This window comes from Petaurus breviceps, unplaced genomic scaffold (assembly GCF_028583685.1).
Source record: "Petaurus breviceps papuanus isolate PSGF00001 unplaced genomic scaffold, PetGlider_PUasm1.0 90784, whole genome shotgun sequence".
In the NCBI taxonomy this organism is placed as follows: Eukaryota; Metazoa; Chordata; class Mammalia; order Diprotodontia; family Petauridae; genus Petaurus; species Petaurus breviceps.
The window spans coordinates 10427089-10446532 of NW_027187345.1; the positions used below are offsets into that span (position 1 = coordinate 10427089).

General features: G+C 38.0%; 1 protein-coding gene across 5 annotated transcripts in view; it reads right to left on the bottom strand.

Moving 5' to 3' along the window:
* Positions 1 to 691: 691 nt before the first annotated feature.
* The window catches only part of SASH1 (SAM and SH3 domain containing 1), a 407307-nt gene continuing 388554 nt past the window's right edge, over positions 692 to 19444 (bottom strand). For all 5 annotated transcript variants that reach the window (XM_069069719.1, XM_069069720.1, XM_069069718.1 and 2 more), the window contains 4 exons: positions 15552 to 15665; positions 8685 to 9805; positions 6717 to 6848; positions 692 to 4223 (listed from right to left, as the gene is read on the bottom strand). In XM_069069719.1, the coding sequence (XP_068925820.1) occupies positions 3960 to 4223; positions 6717 to 6848; positions 8685 to 9805; positions 15552 to 15665 (1631 nt within the window). In that variant the 3' untranslated portion in view covers positions 692 to 3959. The remainder of the gene's footprint in view (positions 4224 to 6716; positions 6849 to 8684; positions 9806 to 15551; positions 15666 to 19444) is intronic.

Below are 19444 nucleotides of genomic sequence, written 5' to 3' on the forward strand. Positions count from 1 at the left end.
AGGTATATAGCATGTTTCACCCTTGGTCCTCTGGAATTATGTTTGATAACCATATTGATCAGAATTCTTAAATTTTTCAAAATAGTTTGACAGACTTCACTCCATTTCTCCCCGAGAACTGTGCTAGTATATTTAAAAAATTCTACTTATACAAGTGTTCATGACCACATATTTTGTGCCGAGTTGCACCAACATTCCAAACATTTCCACAGTAAATGTAGGCTAAATTTCTCTTATTTGAATTTGTTAATTCTTTCCTCCTTTCTCATTATGGAAGCATGGATTCGAGTCCCTCTTTAGCCATAAAAATTTGTTAAGTGATTTGGCCTCAGCTTCTCTTACAACAGATTTTTTTTCATGGCACTGGGGGAGGTGGCCTAAGGAGATCTCCCTTTCAGGTATCAGATTCTATGATATTAAAATATGCTTTAAAATGAAGAAGAGAAATTTGTAAAACTTAATTGGAAACGATAATCTCAAGCAGATGAGTGAATTTAGATGAATATATGTTGTTCCAAACCTGAATCAATAAGAAGAGTAAAGAGAAACTTCCCTAAGAAAGGAGATCTCTTAACATAATAATGTTTATAAATATCATTTATCATATATAATAGTTATTTCTACTTTTAAAAAGTTCCCCCAAAGACCTTCTTCATTTCTGATACATGAGTTGAAAGAAAACTCAGACATACTCAGTTGAAGAAATTTATTTACTTTTTTCTATCAACAGAAATGACATAATTATAGACAAGTTTTGATACACAGGAAAACCCTTTTGTCCACTTTTTTTTTGCTAAATGAAACAGCACAATAACTTTTTACACTTTTTTTTAAACAATACACCGCTTTCTTGGGCTGAAGCAAATTGCAAGAACATATTGGTACTGGTATCTTACAGCTACTTACATTGTTTAAGAACAGCAATGGAGAAAAATAAGTTATTTAAATATTGATTTCATATACAGAAAGTGCAACATTGTTAGTTGTTAATGTCACTTGCTTGACAGTTTTTGTTTCCCCTAAATATGACAAATGAGAATCAAGGTAACTTGGACCCAGAGTACAATCTTTTTTCCCTTGCAAATGAGATGCCACCAGCAGTGTGGTGAACTGACCTCTCCAGCTATGCGTAGGGAAAGGAACTATTTTCCAATAAAGGAATCTTATGATTTCACCCAAACTTAGATTCGAGAAGAACAGGGCATTGGCAAAAGGTTATGTGTTAGCTAAATTATCTGGGAATGTAAACAGTATTTGGGACTGGCTCCTGCCAGACAACTTCTGAAGTTAAAATTACACACAGTGGACATGTAACAAGTATCTGCCAGAGTCAGAACTTGCTCAGTAGGTTTCTTTTGTGCTTTCCAACAGTCAACAGGCTTAACTTTTGCTCAAGAATTGCACCCAACAGAGAATTAATTAAAAATTTGATATGGCTGAAACCTCCCACCTGTCAGATGAAGTGTATATGCTGACCACTCAAACCTCAGTTGACAACCACACACAGAAACTTAAGGCTTTTCGAGGATCAAGTTAAAAGTATAAAGCGAAAGGAGATCAAACATAAAACAAATTGTAAAACCACAGAAAAGCCAGGATTTAAAACACACATTTCCCAGATTACTTAAATTGGAAACTGCCCCCCAACTTCTTAAAATTATAGATGGTTCCTAGATTTGGTTCAAACCTCCCCTGCCTTCCCAATACACCCATCATTTTAAAGGCAAGGTGACACAGAGTCTAGTCCGACTCTCTGAAATGATCAAGAGTTTCTAGTTCTCTTGATTCTAGTAAATAAAATACCTACTGGGGGGAAAAATTCGGTAATTCAGATAAAATTTCCTTCCCTGGGGTTTGTCAAATGCAATTTATCATCTCTAATCCAGGTCTCATAGGGCTTCAAACTATGGCACTCTTGGTGGTTTACAGAGGGCTTCCAAAGGTGCCTTCTGGCTTATTCTTCCAATTGCTAAGAGAGGAGGAGAGCCCACTTCCCACCTCACATCTCATGATTTATCTCCTGAAATATTTTCAGTTAATTTGGTCACACCAGCAACCCCCAACCTCTGGGTACCCTAAATACGTCGTTTCTAGAAACATGAAGGGAGACACGTGAATGCAAGTGCTTCATTGGGATAAAATGACATGCTAATTAGGGTTAAGTATAAAGTTGACAGCTTTAACTGTTCTTAGACTGTGTCCCAGCATCTCCTTTACATCAGATCTTGGAAAAGCTGAATATTACTGAGAAAGAAATCATTGAAAACAAAATGGCAACAAAAAATAAAGTCTAATATAGTCGTTAAAGTTTTGCCACTGACCAAAGCATTCAATCATGCCTAATCTTCCTATTTAACAATGCCACCATAAAGATTCTCTCTTTTATCTGAAAAACCTGCTGGCAGTGATAGAGTAGGAAAAGGTACTTTGGACACAATGAAATATTTTTTCACGGGGAACTTTGTGGCTAAATGAAAGTTATTTGTAACTACTGACTAAGCAAAGCCCGGTGTCCGTCCAAAGTTATCAAGATTGTGACTGTGACATCTATTGTACAAATGAGTGCTTGTAATAAGAAGTTAAAAGATGTTATTGGAGGGGATATAGCATAACTCTATCTAATAGGTCAGTTCTTTGAATTTGGCATCTGCTAGAAAACAGGAGATTAAGCTGCAAAAAGATGGAACTTGTTAAAATATTTTACATCAGTTTGTGAATACATGTAAATCCTTAACAGATATGGCTAAAAATCATTTGTCCGACCCTCCATAAATGAAACTTTCTTTGAAATACAAGAAGCATCCAGAAAAGAAAAAGACAGCAACTTAAAAAAAATGCAACATAAACAACTTAACTCTTTCTAAAAAAAAAAAAAAACCCAACCTATGAACTCGTGTTTTCTTTGAAACCTTCTCCTGAACAATTCAGTCTCTTAATGGCTTTTACAAAGATGGCCTATGAGCAGATAAAATAAAGTCTGGAATGGCTGTGGTCATAATACCAAGTTGATGCTGGAGTATGATTGACACGGTAACAATATTAAAAATGATTAAAATGAAAGGCAGTTACTGCACGCACACACACACACATATACACATACAAGAAAAGATATCTCTGTAAATTGTAGACATATTTACTGATTTTGTTAGTCTGACAGCTGAAACCCAACATGAACATTGTGCCTGAAAAGCAACCCTAAACACTGGCCATCTTAAAGTGAGACATTTAAAAAAAGCCAGTTTTTTGTTTGTTTTTGTCCAGAAACATCCCAGGATGTTAGATGGCAGTCTAAGCTGAAGATCGGGAAATATGGTTACAGGTGACTGGACATCAGCTACGATAATGCTTAAGAGCTCACATTAAGGCAAATAAAAAGCTGATTGCTAGAAAGCAATTATTATAAAACAACTTACTTTATCAAAGGGAAAAAAAAACCCAAACCAAAACAAGACTTTTTTTGTTCCTGGTGCCAGTCTCATTTAATTACCCATGAGTAACTGAAAATGAGCAATACTGTAAACTAACTCCAGAGTCTGTTACTTTGGCCTAGCTAAAACCTGTTTGGCCGCTCAGTACTATACAGAGCAAGAGGAAGGAGAATGATGTTCCAATACATTGGGAAACCAGCTTAGCTCCCTCAAACAATTCACCCATTCTTATCCTACCCTAAAAAGACAGATTTGCAAATGACATCTGTCGCAGGTTTGCATGGTGGTTCCCATGAACTTTCAAAACGAAAATTCTTCTTTGACTTTCCTTTGGGGTAGAGGATGGCCCTGGTTACTTGTCTTCACTGAGAAAAAAGTTTCCAGTTCTTGATCAAGCTTTCACTTGGCTGTGCTGGAACCAGGTCCATGGCTGGCCCTACTCTTCTGGAGGCCATTTGTAGAAATTGCACAGGTATTATTAAGCACAGTGAAAGAAAGGGTAGTGGATATTAATGGGACTCCCACTTTCAGTTACATGGCTTCCGGGTTCAGGGGTGGTTTGAAGAGTCTGGCTGCCGTGACGAGCTTACTTATGTGTCTCTCCTCTGTGATGCCAACATCCTGAAGGCAAGTCTGTGACAGAGAAGGCACTTGGCTCAGTGTGTTGAATCCTGCTTCCGTGAGGATGCTAGTATACATAGGCAGACCAATAGAAATCAGCCAGTCAGAGACCGAGGTCACACATCCTGGGGAGAGGGGTTTTCTGCAGATTTCTGTGAGTCCTCCACTGGGGATCTAGATAAGGAGAGAGGAGAAAGCTCAGAATTCTTTCATTGTACGTGACTTAGCAGCAGTCTTGTTCCTTGAAATTTCTTACATCAAGTCTAGAGCTCTTCTTTGAGCCTACAACATCATGCTTTTCAAAGACCCCAAAGTTTAGGATCATTTGTTCATGTCATGTATAGTTCCTCCACTGTCTTAATTTGCTGAAACTCCTACCTATGCCTCCTACCTTGTATTTAAAAAGAAGAAAAAAAAAACTTTTTTGGATTAAGATTAAAAACCAGACCTGTGATTTGGGGAACTTCTGGTGAGGGAATTCCCTCTACCAATGTAGATCAATCAGCCTATACTCTGCAGCATGTGATGAGAGGATTGACTAGGGTTCTATGAGGTTAAATGACTTGCACAGGAAGACATGGCCAGTATGTGCCAGAGGTAGAATTGAAACCCATATCTTCCTAACTCTAAGGCCAGTTAACTATCTTCCACATCTAATCTAGCCTCAGTTGAGTATGTTATACACTTTATCTAAGTGCTTTCATATATATTATTTCACTTGGGATGTGGAATGATCTGAGGGAAACGGTATTGGTGAGAAGTTAAAAGTAAGAGATCTGATGTTTAGTTTCAGCTTTATCATTAACCTTGGACAGATTTTTTTTTTACTTCTTGGAGCCTCAGTTTCCTTGGCTGTAAAATGATTAGATTAAATAAATTAAAGTTAGATTAAATAAATTAGATTAAATAAATGATCTCTAAGATCCTGTGAAACTCTGTGATGTTAGCAACCTTTATAAGAAATAGGTAGGACAGGTATTAGTATTGATCTTTTTTTTTTGTTTTTAATAGATGAGTCAGGGAGAAGTCCTTTTGATTCCTCAGCCAATTTTCTTTTTATTAAAACCTCATACTGGAATGGCACTAGGCAGAACTATCAATCAATGAACATAATTTTTTTCCCTAAATTTATTTTTCAGCATTTGTTTTTATAAGATTTTGAGTTCTGAATCCCCCCCCATTCCCCTCTTCCCAAGATGTCATACAATCTCATATAGGTTATACATGTATGATCATATTAAATATGTTTCCACATTAGTCATTGAATAATTACTGAATGCTTCCTGCATACAAGGGATGTAGGAGATACGAAAGAATTTAAGATATTCCTTTCAAGGTGCTCTTGAAGAGAATAAATTTTATTTATTCAGAGCCCAACTTACCATTCTGCATCATTTTTCCTCTTGGATAGGCTCCCCTCCCTCTGTTGTCTACACAAAGCAAGTACTTAATAATAATAAACTTGAATTGGCTCTTATTCTCTTTCTATACTCCTACCTATTAAAACCTGATTTCAAAAAGCATTTTCTTAAGTCACTCACACTAATGTGTATAAATGATCAGTTCCTTAAAATACTACTTCTAAGGACATCTCTACTTTAGCAGGAGGCAAACACACAACGATTTAATGTGAAAATGTAAAGGATCAGCAACTTGAGAGTATAGGGTTGGGTGGAAGAAGGGCATATATCAGGAAGGGAGATTTTCCATGTGGGTGTCAAGTCTTAAGACTAGCCCTGACTGGGTTTTTATGATGGCATTTTAAAGGTAAATAGTGCTCTATAAATGGCTCCAATTACAATTGGAAGGAGATAGCACTGAGGCTTCAAATGTCCAGACCAGCATAATAAATGAGTACATCATGTTTACCTCCAGATGATGGCATCGATCATCTTGGCAGCCATTACACTGGGGAAAGTATCTGGAGTGGGCTCAAAGGCCAGACATGTGTTCTGACTGCCCAATGGTTCATGTTTGCTGTCCATCACTGCTGTCTTCCTGTGCTCCTTGTGAGTCAATAATTTTCAAATTTTGGCCTCTGTAGACCAAAATTAAGTCCTTTAGACTACTCTTTGGGTGGGATAATGGGATAGGACAAAATAAGATGCGTATAAAATGTTTTAAGTAATTTTTCCATGACAAATTTGAATATACACTAAAGATAAGCGTATATATGTGTGTATCTGTATTGTGATTTATATGTATATATTCATGTGTGTATATATATATACACACATATATACACACAGTAAATTCTACTATAACATTTGTTCTAACACAATTGATATATTAGGAAACAATCTGACTGTAATTTGAATTTTGTGTTAAGTTCAATGTCATCCTCCAGAAACAGCTAGAATGTAGAACAATGCATTACTTCACAATAACTCACAAGCAGCAAACCTTCCCGTACCCACTCCTAAAGGGCAAGTTCAAGTCTTTTCCAAGGTATAATTCCATATTTAATGCATATTTTCTGGTGCAGTAGGAGCTATGCACTTTGCACCCGTGTATTTGCTCACCACCCATCTTCTGACTTGGGGGGAAGGGGATGTCTCCTGTAGCTCTCCTTAGCCATCTATAAACCCATTTTTGTAGTCTTGGAATGAAAGTTGAGGTTACTTTGAAGACTCAAAAGAAGACTGAAGGCAGGGTGCTTGAGCTTACCGCCATCCGGTGCTGCTTCCTAAGCTGCTTTACGCGGATTTGGTCCATCTTCACAGCAATCTCCTTCTCCGGCTGACCTAGATCTTCAGCATATCTCTGTACTAGAGCTTCAGGAATCCCACAACGGCCATGCTGTAACCCAAGGGAGAATCAAAAAGAACCTTAGTGATCACTTAGTCCAAATTCTTCAAGTGACAAGGGAGGAAACTGAGGCCCAGAGAGATAAAATGATTTGCCCATGGTCATGCTGTTGCTTTAGAACAGACTGAAACCCAAGACATCTGGCTCCTGTCCTCTCTATGATAGTGCTCTTTTATACCAATCTACCCATCTATCAAATTAAATAGTACATTTTTTCCCCAAGATACGCCATACCCAGGAAAATGGTGTGACCTTCAAAAGCTATCAAGTATCACTAAAAGCTTTATTTAAAAGAAATTCATTATTTTTTAAATTGCAAATTGGATGTTTTGGAGACTGCTATTTGGAAACAAATCTATTCTTTATCTTTTAAATGACTTCATTTTCTAGGGAAATTCTTAGAAGCACTGAATACAATTTTCTTGTATTTTAAGTCATTGCACAACTCCCCAAGCAACTGACTTTTAAAGCACTGATTTGAACTGTGCAATTTTAGAAGGTTTTTAAACTTCATGAGTTATTGGTAAAAAAAAAATCACAAATACATTCTTAATATTTGACATTTTAACTTTTCTATAATGCTACTTATTATAAAGCAAAAATTGGGTAAAGTAGGTTCCTTCTTGATTCTCTAAGTGAATTGCATTACTGAAGTGTTAAAAGGACTGTGTTACAAAGTATTCTTTCCTGTAAGATGGGCCATTACATGGGCATACTAAAAATTTATAAGGCAGAACAAGTACTAACCATGTATCTAGGATCATTGATTTGGTGTTGGAATGAAACTGAAAGGTCATCTAGACCAATCCTTTTATTAAAGGTGAAGAAACAGGCCCTGAGAGGTTAAGGGGCTTACCCAGGGTCACACAGGTCACACACAATGGTAGGAGTGGGGTTTGTAGAACCAGTACTCTTTGCCATTGATGCCATTTTTCATAAATAGGGCCCTATTTTTTATTTGTAGTTTTCAAGAGTCTAACTTTTTGAAAATGTCCTGCAAGAGCAGAAACTATTCAGTTTTTGTTCTTGTATCTCTAGTGTCTAGCCTGGCACACACTACCAGGCACATAAAAGGGAATGTTTACTGAATGAAGTGTTAAATTTCTATATATTTCTGTGACATACGTGTAGCACTGGGGGAGCTTCATATGAATTCTTTCTGCTCTTTTCTTATTTTACTGCCATAATCCTACAAAAGACTCTTAATACACTTAAAAACAATATTACCTTAACATTCGTATAATGTGTTATAATTTTGTGAAGTAGGGCAGGTATGATTTATCCAATTTTAGAGATGAAGAAACTAAGGCACGAGATGTTAAGGTTACTTAAGATGCTAAGTTAATTAATGGCAAAGATGAGGCAAGAGCTCTGTTTCCACTGTTATTGGGAACTCCCCTCTAGCAAGGAAGGTTGGTACCTCCTCTATAAGGTAGATCTTTAGAGAGTTGTCTAGACCATCTTCTTTCAACATCAGATGTCCTTCCTACAAAGTGCAGCTGCCAAAGTGGGGGGGAAGAAAGCCTTAAACTCCCTTTACCTGGATGAACAGGTTGAATCAGAGCAGAAAGTTCCAATTTCAGCTATTGAGACCTTTCCATTTAACAGTACTGTTTTCCTAATGAATTATAAACACTCATAATTCTGAATATTAATGAACACTGAGCATCTATCTATGGACCACTGAGGTTTCCATTCCAGTTTGTTCTGAACGTCCTCACAGGAAAAGGATGATCAGATTAAGCTGGGACTTCCATTCCCTGAGTGCCCACTGTAGGGCAACCTGAGTTTCAAAGAAAGCCAGTAAGAGATTGTGGACCTTCATACCTTATCAGAATATGGTTCCTCAGTGAGATCGATAACTTCAGCTTGCAACTTGTTCTCTACCAGCATGTCCAGATCTACTCCTCTGGCACAGGAGATCTTCCTTGTCAAAGGAGGGCCCAGCTTGACTCCATGCTGTTGAATACTAGTAGATTCTGGGAGTTCAGACAGCCATGGTGGCCGTGTGGTTGGGGGGCTGCCAGGCTCTTGTTCTGGGGAAGACCTACAAACTGTTATTGTATGACAGTCACTAGGACTAACGGGGCTATTCTTTTTAACTGGCAAGCATGGTGCATCTGGATTAGAGAAGGCACCACTATGGGCAACAGGTGCATGGTGTAGTCCATTAGTGAGGCGTTCTCTGCTCTTTTTGGCAGGAACAGGTGGAGGCTGTGAAGGAATTTTTGGCTGTGTTCTTGCCTCAGTGACCCTCTGATCCACTTCAACCCTTTCTTTGGTGACCGGAGGGTTATTTGTTCCTTCAAGATTATGCCCTTTTTTGTGACCCTCTAGAGGAGTCCTTGTTAAAGTCTGTTTAACTGAGGCAGGCTGAGCTTCATAATTTTTAGGCAAACAAGGAATTGTTCCATGTGAAGAGACTGTAGATGAGCAGTCTGATGTCTTAGTTTTAATTTTCTGAGGATCAGAAAATCGCATGCTTTGGGTCAGTAGCAGTGGGTCTTGTACAGAAGAGACATTTGAGGGACATTTTGCCTTCAAGTTGCACACGGTTGTCTTTTGGGGCACTTCTGGTACATTCTGAGGGGCTGCTTCTGTTTCCTTTTTAGGCACTTCTTGTTTAGCATTAGGCTCTCCTTGAAGGTCATCCAGGGAATGGGACCTTGGCCAAGTTTCTGTGGCGTCAGTGCCCTCCAGGGTCTCACAGCTCCTACAGATGGAAACTGGTAGGCTTCTTCGGTTCGTCTTGGAGTTGATCACACTTGGCTCCCCACAGGTGTCAGAAGTGTGAATGCTAATAAGCCGGGCTTCCTTCTCTCCATCCTTCAAAGCTTCTATTGACTTAGTTAAAGGCAGTGTTGGGTAGTTGGCCAGCTGATTTCTGTTGAAATCCTTGAAGTGGGGATCCATGGTTGACTTAGTTGGTACAGTCTTCCGAGTCTTACCTGGGGGAAAAAAAAAAAAACCTTGATGTATTTTTTTTTGGAGGGGGGTAAGCAGAGCAATTAGTGTTAAGTGACTTGCCCAAGGTCATACAGCTAGTTAAATGTCAAGTGTCTGAAGCCACATTTGAACTTAGGTCCTCCTGACTCCGGGGCTGGTGCTCTATTCACTGTGCCACCTAGCTGACCCCCCTTTTTTAAATTAAAAAAAATTTTAATGTCAAATTTTTAAAGCAATTTTCACAACAATGTATGCAATTGCTCTAATATAATAATTATGACAACTCACATCTGTAGATAACCTTTGAAGGCTAAAGTATTTGACTTATATTGGGTTATTTGATCTTATATCACTGTAAAGTAGATGCTATTATAATCTGTATTTTACAGACAAGGAAACTGAAACTCAGATCAAGTGACTTGACCATGATGGACTTAAACTCTAGGCTTCCTGGTTTCTTTATGATCCTTAATAACATGACTCGAACTTACTTTTCTAGGCTTATTATACATTACACCCTAGCATGTGCTCTATGATTTGGCCAAATTTCTCTACTTGCTACTTATGACATCTCCCATCTCTATGCCTTTGCCCATGCTTGGAATGCAGTGCCCTCTCCCATCCATCTCTTAGAATACCTACTCTCTATCAAAACTCAGCTTAAGCACCATTTTATACATAAAACCTTTCCTGATTACCCTGAAGCTGCTAATGTCACTCTTTGCTCACCCTCACCCATTACCTTATACATTTATATCTTTAAATATCCATAAATTTTGCTGATAGAAGTTCTTTGAAGGCAGAGATAGTTTCATTTTTGTCTTTGTATACCCAGCATTCAGAACAGTAATGGGCACATAGAAGATACTTAATAAATGCTTGTTGGCTGGTTTATTGATTTGTCTAATCTATTACTTTTGCCCTAGACTCAAATAAAATTCTTGCTTCTATGAGTCCTTCAATTAAGAAATATAAATATTTTCCCTGAACCAAGTATGACATGAGATTGTATTTAGTTTCATTCTGGAGAAGAGGTTCTTTACCTGGCATCTGTGAACATTTTAAAATTAACATTTTGATAACTTTATTTGAATATAATTGACTCCCTTCTTAATGTCTATATATTTTACGTATTTAAAAGTATTAGGCTCAGCAGACTGTGAAAGGGGTCCATGACATAGAAAATTAAGCCCCATTCTAGACTAATTTATTATGATTTCTAGGTCCCTGATCTCCTCAGTGTGGCTACTCCCTTTACTGGTGCAGATTATAAGCCAACAAGACGTTTTCATCCTGTGTAGTTATCCTTGTCTTTCTATAGAGTCTTTATGGAGGGTGCAGCTTTTCTCGTAGTTCCTTTGAGGGGAGATGATGAATTAGTAACATTTGGGCTATTTCCCTCACTTTTTACTAGATAGCAGGCCTATCACATTTTTCAGAGGTGATTCATGGCCCTGATGATGACTTATATGTTCCCTTTCACATACAAAACATCATTGTTAATGCAGTCTAGCCTTCTTCCACCCACCGTGCAGCTTTTCAATCACCACTAGAAAGACTAACTTAATGAAAGCCAACTTAAAATAGAATGGAATAGTAGATAGAGCTCAGGAGCTGGAGGTAATCAATAAACCAACCAACAATCATTTATTAAGTACCTACTGTATGCCCAGCACTATTCTGAATGCTTAGTATACAAAAACACATTGAATGAAGTGTGACTTGCTGACTACAAGTCCTTCTATTTGTCTTTGTAACTTTTTATTTCCTTCTAATTTCATGTGCATTGGTTTTGCATTAGTTTTATTTGGGGTATATATGAAAATTCTGTCTTTGCAGTGACTAACTACTGCCTCCTTAAATGGATTGTATGCTCAGTCAGGGAAGTGACCATGTATAGGACTTTGTAATTCCTAACGAACTTAGCACGATGTGACAGTAGCTACTTAATGATAATATAGCATACAAAGTACTTTTCTCATGATCTTACAAGGTAGAAAGTTTAAGTATTATCCTTATTTTGCAGAAGAAAAAAAACAGAGACATTAAGTGACTTGTCTGGGGGCAAATGTTGTTTCTAGGATTCAAACCTCAAACCAGCATTCATTCCACTTGACTGTACTCCCAATCAACAAGCATTTGAATTAATGACTGTGACTGCACCAGTATTTTAAAACACTCTCTAGATCTAGATTTTTAACTTGTCTCCCAAGATTTAACTAAGAGGTGTGTGTGTGTGTGTGTGTAATTCAATGTGCAAGTAATATCTTTTTTTTTTTTTACTTTTTTTGGAGGGCAATTGGGGTTAAGTAACTTGCCCAAGGTCACACAGCTAGGGTGTGTGTGTGTGTGTGTGTGTGTGTGTGTGTGTGTGTGTGTGTGTGTGTGTGTGTGTGTGTGTGTGTGTGTGTGTTAAGTGTCTGAGGCTGGATCCGAACTCAGGTCTTCCTGACTCCAGGGCCGGTGCTCTACTCATTGTGCCACCTAGGCGCTTCCTAAGTAATATCTTTTAATATTATCTCCTCCCCTTAAGTGGGAATTCACAAAAGAAAAGGATTAGTAATGAGTTATTCATCGTTTCTTTACCTAACAAATAACTCATATGAAATAAAAAGGAAGGGAGGAAAGTGGGGCTCGTGGGTGGTTCACATTCTCTATCCTATAACTGCATTTATTTTTTTAGCCTTGTAAGAGCTTAATATTTGGAAGACACACAGATTATTTGAACCTGATGTATCATCTACCTGGTAAATTGTTTTTCCTCATGGTTCTAATAGCTCCCAACACTCCAAGGTTGGTGTGCCTTGCATTTAAAAGGACATATGAGAAAATTAAGGTTCTACAGCTGTGAGTGTTTTGTGCTGTATAATATATTAGCCTGACTGAGCAGCCAGGAAGAAAAGACTATGCAACAAGGCTGACTAGAACAAGAGGGAAGTTTTAGTAAGGAAAGGATCATCCTCTGACTAAATAATGACTATGAAAGTCTTTTCTGATCAAGTTCCAGTCTTTAAAGGAGGCAAAGCCAGAAGCTCCGGAATGAGTTCATAGCAAGAGTCAGTACACTATGGCCTGAAAGTACAAAACTTGGGCCTTGTGCTCAGACTGGGTTTTGCATGTTTAAATACCATACATCTTTACTGAAAAACTGAAAAGCCCATTATGACTTCGAGGGCTCTACAAAACCAGGTGGCTGGTCAGATCTGGCCTTCAGACCAGTTTGCCCAATCCATGATCTAAAGTGCTAGTTTTCTTATTTTCCTCTCTGCTTTAGTGTCATTAATTGATACAAATGTTTGGCTTTTTTTTTCCTAGTCAGTCACAAATGTATCATAAAGTTTGATCAATGTCTGAATAAATAATGTGGGTAATGCATTGTGTACTTCATTACCATCTGGCCAAAGTCAGCAGGGAGGAGTTGAACGTATTTATAAATTTTTAAATGTTCACTGTCCACAGTTTTTAAGTACTTTAGATGTTTTTGTTATTGTCTATACAATTTCAAAGCTCGTTTTTCTGCAGATTTTCAATATGTTGAACAGATTCTCTGTTTATCTTAAATTCAAAGTTTCCCAACCTTATGTGTCTCCTCCTGCCCCCTATGTTAAGCATAAAATAAAATCCTGTCCCCCAAGGAGTTTCATTAGTGATTTACTAGCATCATGACATATAACTAGACGGACAAACTAAGTATAAAACATTTTTATCTGTGTATATAGATCTTGGACAGTTTCTACAAGCAGACAATGGGTTTAAATAGTAAAAAAAAAAAAAAGCAGGATAGATTGTCTTTGGGAAATCTCAAATTTTTTTTTTTAATTTTTGATGGCCCTAATCTCCCTAAAACAAAGATCTTTATTATATATTTAATATTCTATGTCTTATTTAAAGATCTTCCAAAAGAGAGAAACAAAGTGCACGTGAGCAAGTTACAACATAGTACAAAGAAATGCTCATAAGAAGTACAATAAAGGCTGTCATCAAAAAAGAAAAAAATGAGAAATGTATGATGAAAAAAATGGGCCAGTCATATAACAAAGGCAAAGGATAATCAATGGATTACTGGTGTGCTTCACTGGTATTCCTGTTATATTACGAGAGTTCAAGGAAAGGTCTCAGCATGTTGTGTGGATTTCCTCATGTTGTATTTATGGGAGGACACGGAGAGGTTGTGTTTCACCAGCTGGGGGGAGAACCCACGTCGAAGGGAGCACAGATCCTCTGGAGTATTAGAAAGCATGAAATACAATATCCTAAGTAATTCAGCTGAGCTCCAAAAAAGGAGTGGAATAATTCCTTCTCACCAATTATAACCTAACTAAAATTGCACAGAGGTAGTTTACGTTTGATACGAGGATGGACATTATAATGTGAGCTAGACCAAGGTAGAGTGGCCTCCCTTGAGAGGCAGGGAACGGTTCCCCTTCACAATGGTGGTCTTCAAGCAAAAGCTACATGGAGATTTGTGCAGTACGTCATAGAAAATGTGATTCAGATATAGATCAGACTAAGTAGCTTTGAAGTCCCTTCTTACTCCAAAATTGCATGACTGTAATAGCAGGTACAGTAACTAAATATTAGTGCCTTTCCTTGGTTGATTATCTACCACTTGTGCTGTTCATACTGGATTTGTACATAGTTGGTTACATGTTGTCTCCCCCATCAGACTGTGAAGTACTTGAAAAGAGACTGTTTTTTGCCTTTCTTTGTACCCTCAGCACTGGCACATAGTGGGTGTTTTATAATGATTTAACTGGGTAGGACGGGCACCATGATAGGAAATAGAAAGGCTCTAACTTCTGGCCACTTTCTATCTATTCTTTACTCCTCAGCCATAGTTGCCTTGCAAAGTTCGCATGCTCACTCTTCCCCACCCTAAATGCTACAACTGTAAAATCATATTCAGAACCATTCTGCCATTTCTACTGGAAAAGGAAGATATGTATCAATCTACATTCCTATGGCTTCCCACACCATCCCTATAACTTTCAAGGGCAAAATATGCCTCCATGGTAAACACTTTTCTAGCTGTTATCTCTTCCCCCATTAGAATGTAAACTCTTTAAGGGCAATTTGTCTTTGTCTTTGTATTCCAAGAGCTTAACACAGTTCCTAGCATATAATAAGCACTTACTTAATTTTTTTTTCCATGCATCTATCCTGACATCCATTAAGAGCCCAAACTCTGTCAGGTTCTAATAAATTCTAATGGTTCCAAGTATGATTCTAAATATTAACTGTGTGGGGTCATGTGCTGATTAGCCCAGCTGGGCTTTATTTTAGCCACAGAAAAGGTTGTGATCTATGCCAGCATAGGTAGCAACTGCACCAATTAAATCACATCTCCTTTGAAAGGCTAAAATATACTTCACCCATTTGGCACTCATTTCTTGTTCACAATAAATATTTCACCAGATTCTACCAGGTAACCGTACCTTTTAATTCTAAGAGGGAGAAAAATCAACCTAAAACAAGCCAGGGTTAGGAAATGGGGATGAGACCTGGGCCTGTTATTTCATCAGTATAAGAGCTCCTGGCATGAAAACTGCCTTCACTAACCCAGAACAGAGGGGGCAAAAGGGGAGAGAGAAAAGATGTTAAAAACAGTGATTCAAACTTCAGGAAGAACTGAGAGGGAGGCAGCCAGAAAGTCGAGCATGAAGCGGTCTCACCAGCCAGAGGACAGAAAAGAAAAGATGGGAGACTGTTTGCAGAGAATTTAGCCCTGGTGATTCTCTTTGTTGTTACCATTGTCCAGGCTTTCACTGCCTTCATAGCAGCCCGAATCTCTTGGGGAGCATCCACTCAGGCCTTGGCTGTCAATGAGAAGTTTTTCCTGAGATCCTGACTGGTCACTATTACCTAGAAAAAGTGGACAAAGGTGTAGAAACATTAGAGAAAAATGCAGCAATCCCCCAAATCCTTATTTTTCCCTGGTACTTATTATTTTATGCTATAATCCCTAGGGTTAGGGTTTTTGGGGAAGAAAAAAATGAGTATATGGGATATTGAAGGTGAGACTGTCTCCTTTTGAAAATATCGTACTTGGCAGAGAGACTAAAATCATTCATACTGTGAAAGCCTTTGGTTTACCCTCTGCATGGAGTAAGTGCAGTGACCAAAAAAAAAAGTTACCCTTAGAAGTTTGGATATAAACTCTTTATTAGAATAAAAGTAAGGTCCTTGAGGGCAAGGGGATGCTTCAGTTTGTATTTCTATCCCCAGTGTTTAGGGAAGTACCTGGTACATAAGTAGGTGTTTAATACATGCTCCTTAACTGATTGTTGATAATTTGGAAGTGAAAGGAACACAGGATTTGGCAGCTGAGGGACCTGGCTTCAACTCCTGACTTGATCACTCACTACCTGTGGGGCCTTGGGAAAAATACTTCATTTCTCTCTGGACCTCAATTTCCTCTTTTGTAAAATGAAGGATTTGAGCTAGATAACTTCCAAGATGTCTTCCAGATCTAAAACTGTAACTGGTTTGAGCAGAGTATGAAAGTTAGTGAAGGGGGGAAATTTATAGCATGATGTTCCCAGGAAGCAAATTATTCTTCTCTTTTCTACCTGGTGACTTAACTCACTGATGCCATATTGTATTGTGTCCCTCCTTCCACATCCTTTTTATGTTGTTCTTTATAAAATATTAGGCCATTACAAAATTCCAGAATAGGGGGAACTGTAATAATGACAATTCATGGTGATCTAGAACTTGGCAGTTTATAGAACCTTATCTCATCAGATTCCCCAATTCCATGAGATAGGTACAATTACAACTCTACCATTGTCCTGGCTTTACAGATGAAGAAACCAAGGCTCAGACAGGCTCACACAGCTAATTAAAGGAAGGGCCAGAACTCATTTGCTTGGAAGTCTTGCTATTATCCATGAAACCACAGGTTTTTCCAGTGACTTGAGAGAGTCAAATTTCAAAGGTTATTTTCCAAGTATTAAGACAAAGTATGAGGAGATGTTCATGTAGAAAATCAATTTTTACCAGAACTAAAGGAACACTGTTGCTGTTGTTCAGTCATTTTACAGTCAGGTCTGACTCTTCGTGACCCCATTTGGGGTTTTCTTGGCAAAGATACCAAAGTGGTTTGCCATGTTCTTCCCCAGCTCATTTTGCAGATGAGGAAACTGAGGCAAACAGTATTAATTGACTTGCCCAGGGTCACACAGCTAGTCAGGGTCTGAGACCAGATTTAAACTTGTGAAGATGAGTCTTCTTGACTCTAAGTCTGGCACTGGTGTCCCACACACTGAACATTAACATTTGCTAAAATGATCATGGGTGTTTTCATTTAATTTTTCAGACACATTTAGAGTTAAACCATTGGAAATTAGGTTGGCAAAAAGTGGCAAAGAATGAGTAATAAAAATTTCATGTCCTCTGGATGTTGGCATGTTTTTTTTAATAATTAGTTTGTCTTCTGTCTTTTTACCTAGGTCTCCCATGTATGGGGTTTCCTGATGCCTTCAGCTATTAGGGTCTCACCTCCCCACACTCTATTGTCTAGCCATATTGGCCTACCTCTCATTTCTCACATGTGACACTCCCTCTGTACCTTTGCCATGACTGTCCCCCCATGCCTGCATTGCTCTCCCACCTTACCTATACCTCCATCTTCTTCAGGAGGCCTTTCCCTAGCTGCTAGTACCATCCCCTCCAAGCTTACCTTCTATCTACTTCACATGTATCTTATATAGAACTATATTCAAAGGTGTTGTCTCTCCCAATTAAAATCCAACCTACCCAAGGGCAAAGCCTATGCTTGGTTTTTCTAAATGTTTGTGGAATGATTAACTTCTAATCTGATGAATATAAGCTACTAGTAGACAGGGGCTATTTGATTTTAGTTTTTGAATCCCGAGCGCTTGGTACATAGGAAATATCTTAAAAGTACTTGTAGATTTGTTCCAAGTTCACTTAGCCTTGAGCCAACATAAACCCTAGTTTGTGTAAGTGAGACAGGGCCCAAGCATACCAAGTGGCTGGGAAAGGCTAACCTGTGATTAAGCATGTAGCTGATAACCCACATTCAGATAAAAGAATGATGAATGGATTCATTAAAAAAATTTTTCACAGCAAATTTCAAATATTTCAGACTGGTGAGAACTTCCCCCCCCCCCCCCAATATGGGAAGTCCTATTGACATCTGTTAGTCCTTAAATTGAAGTGGAAAATTAAAAAAAAAAAGCTTAATTTTCTGTTCAAACATCCCAATAGCAGTACTAGAGTTACATGTTAATATTAAGAGTTTCTAGCATTTATATGACACGTAAAAAGTCTGCCAAGTGCTTTATATATAATTTTTTTCCCTCTTATTTGATCCTCAGAACACCCCTGGGAAGTGGGTGGGAGGGGCTATTATTACCACTATTTTAGAGATGAGGAAGCTGGACTGAAAGGTTATACAATTTGTTTACCTAAGACAGATGGAAGCCCTACACAGGCAACTGAGTTTATACACAAAATATGTGATTATATAGAGTAAATGCTTGGTCAAATAAAACAGAAACTAATAATTCCTTTTCTTTACACAAAATAATCAGTTGCAGGGTGAACGGCTTTAATCCACATTCCTTTTATTTTTTTTTTCCTTCAAAGAAATCAAGAAACCATCGATATGATGCCTATTTTCACGTCATCAAAATAAAAATATTGACTTTAAGAGGGCTACCACATCTGCTCCAGCTGTTCCTACTGTTCACCTACCAGCTCCTGTTTGCCTTTCTCATATGGAACACATTTTAAAAAAATCAAGGCCAAAAAAAGAACCTTAAATTAAAATTAACATTAAAAGTGTTATTTTTAAATGATTGATGAAGAATTAAATAATTACATACCAGTAAGTATATCCCTTCCTCCCCCTGACAAAAAAAAATGCATAGGACTGCCAAAAAAGAGAAATTCTAAAGTGATGGCCTCACTGTGTGTGAGAACCCATGGTTCTTTGTGGTCTCTATTTTAACTTAACCTGTTATTTGGGGAAATGATACAAACTATACTTTAAAATGATGGTCTCTAAGCTATTGGTTAAGACCCAGGAAAGGGATTTTGGAGCTGTTGTAACTTGCCCCTGAGGATAGAAATCCAACTGCTCCCAAAGTCAAAACAATTCACAAAGTGCTGAGCACTGGAAACAGAACAGGAGACATTATCCTGCCCTATCAAAGATAATCATTGTGTGTCCTCTCATTCTGTTCTCCCCATCTCAAGAAAAGAAGGGGAGAGTTGAAGGAAGGAAGAGATGATAGGGTATGTGAACAAATTCAGGGTGACCCAATTTGGGGAAGATGGATTTTTGAGGACCAATAAAAGGCACTACTATTTTTCATAGATATGGAATGTAAAATTGGGAGGATAGTCTGAAAATATTATCAGAGGTTAAAGGAGTTTGGAAAAAAAAATTCATGGATGATAGCTCCATAGCAGAATTTATTAAGCTGGGGATGAAACTCAGTCCTAGAGAAAAACTGGGGAAAAAAAGTGTCTCCTATTCTCATTGCCAAAGATGTGGAATATTATTGCTTATGCTGTCAGATATGAATGATTTTGCTGAATTGAGTTTTTTTGTTTGTTACAAAAGAAAGGTAACTAGGTGATTGTATGGGGGAATATATATTTGGAAATAA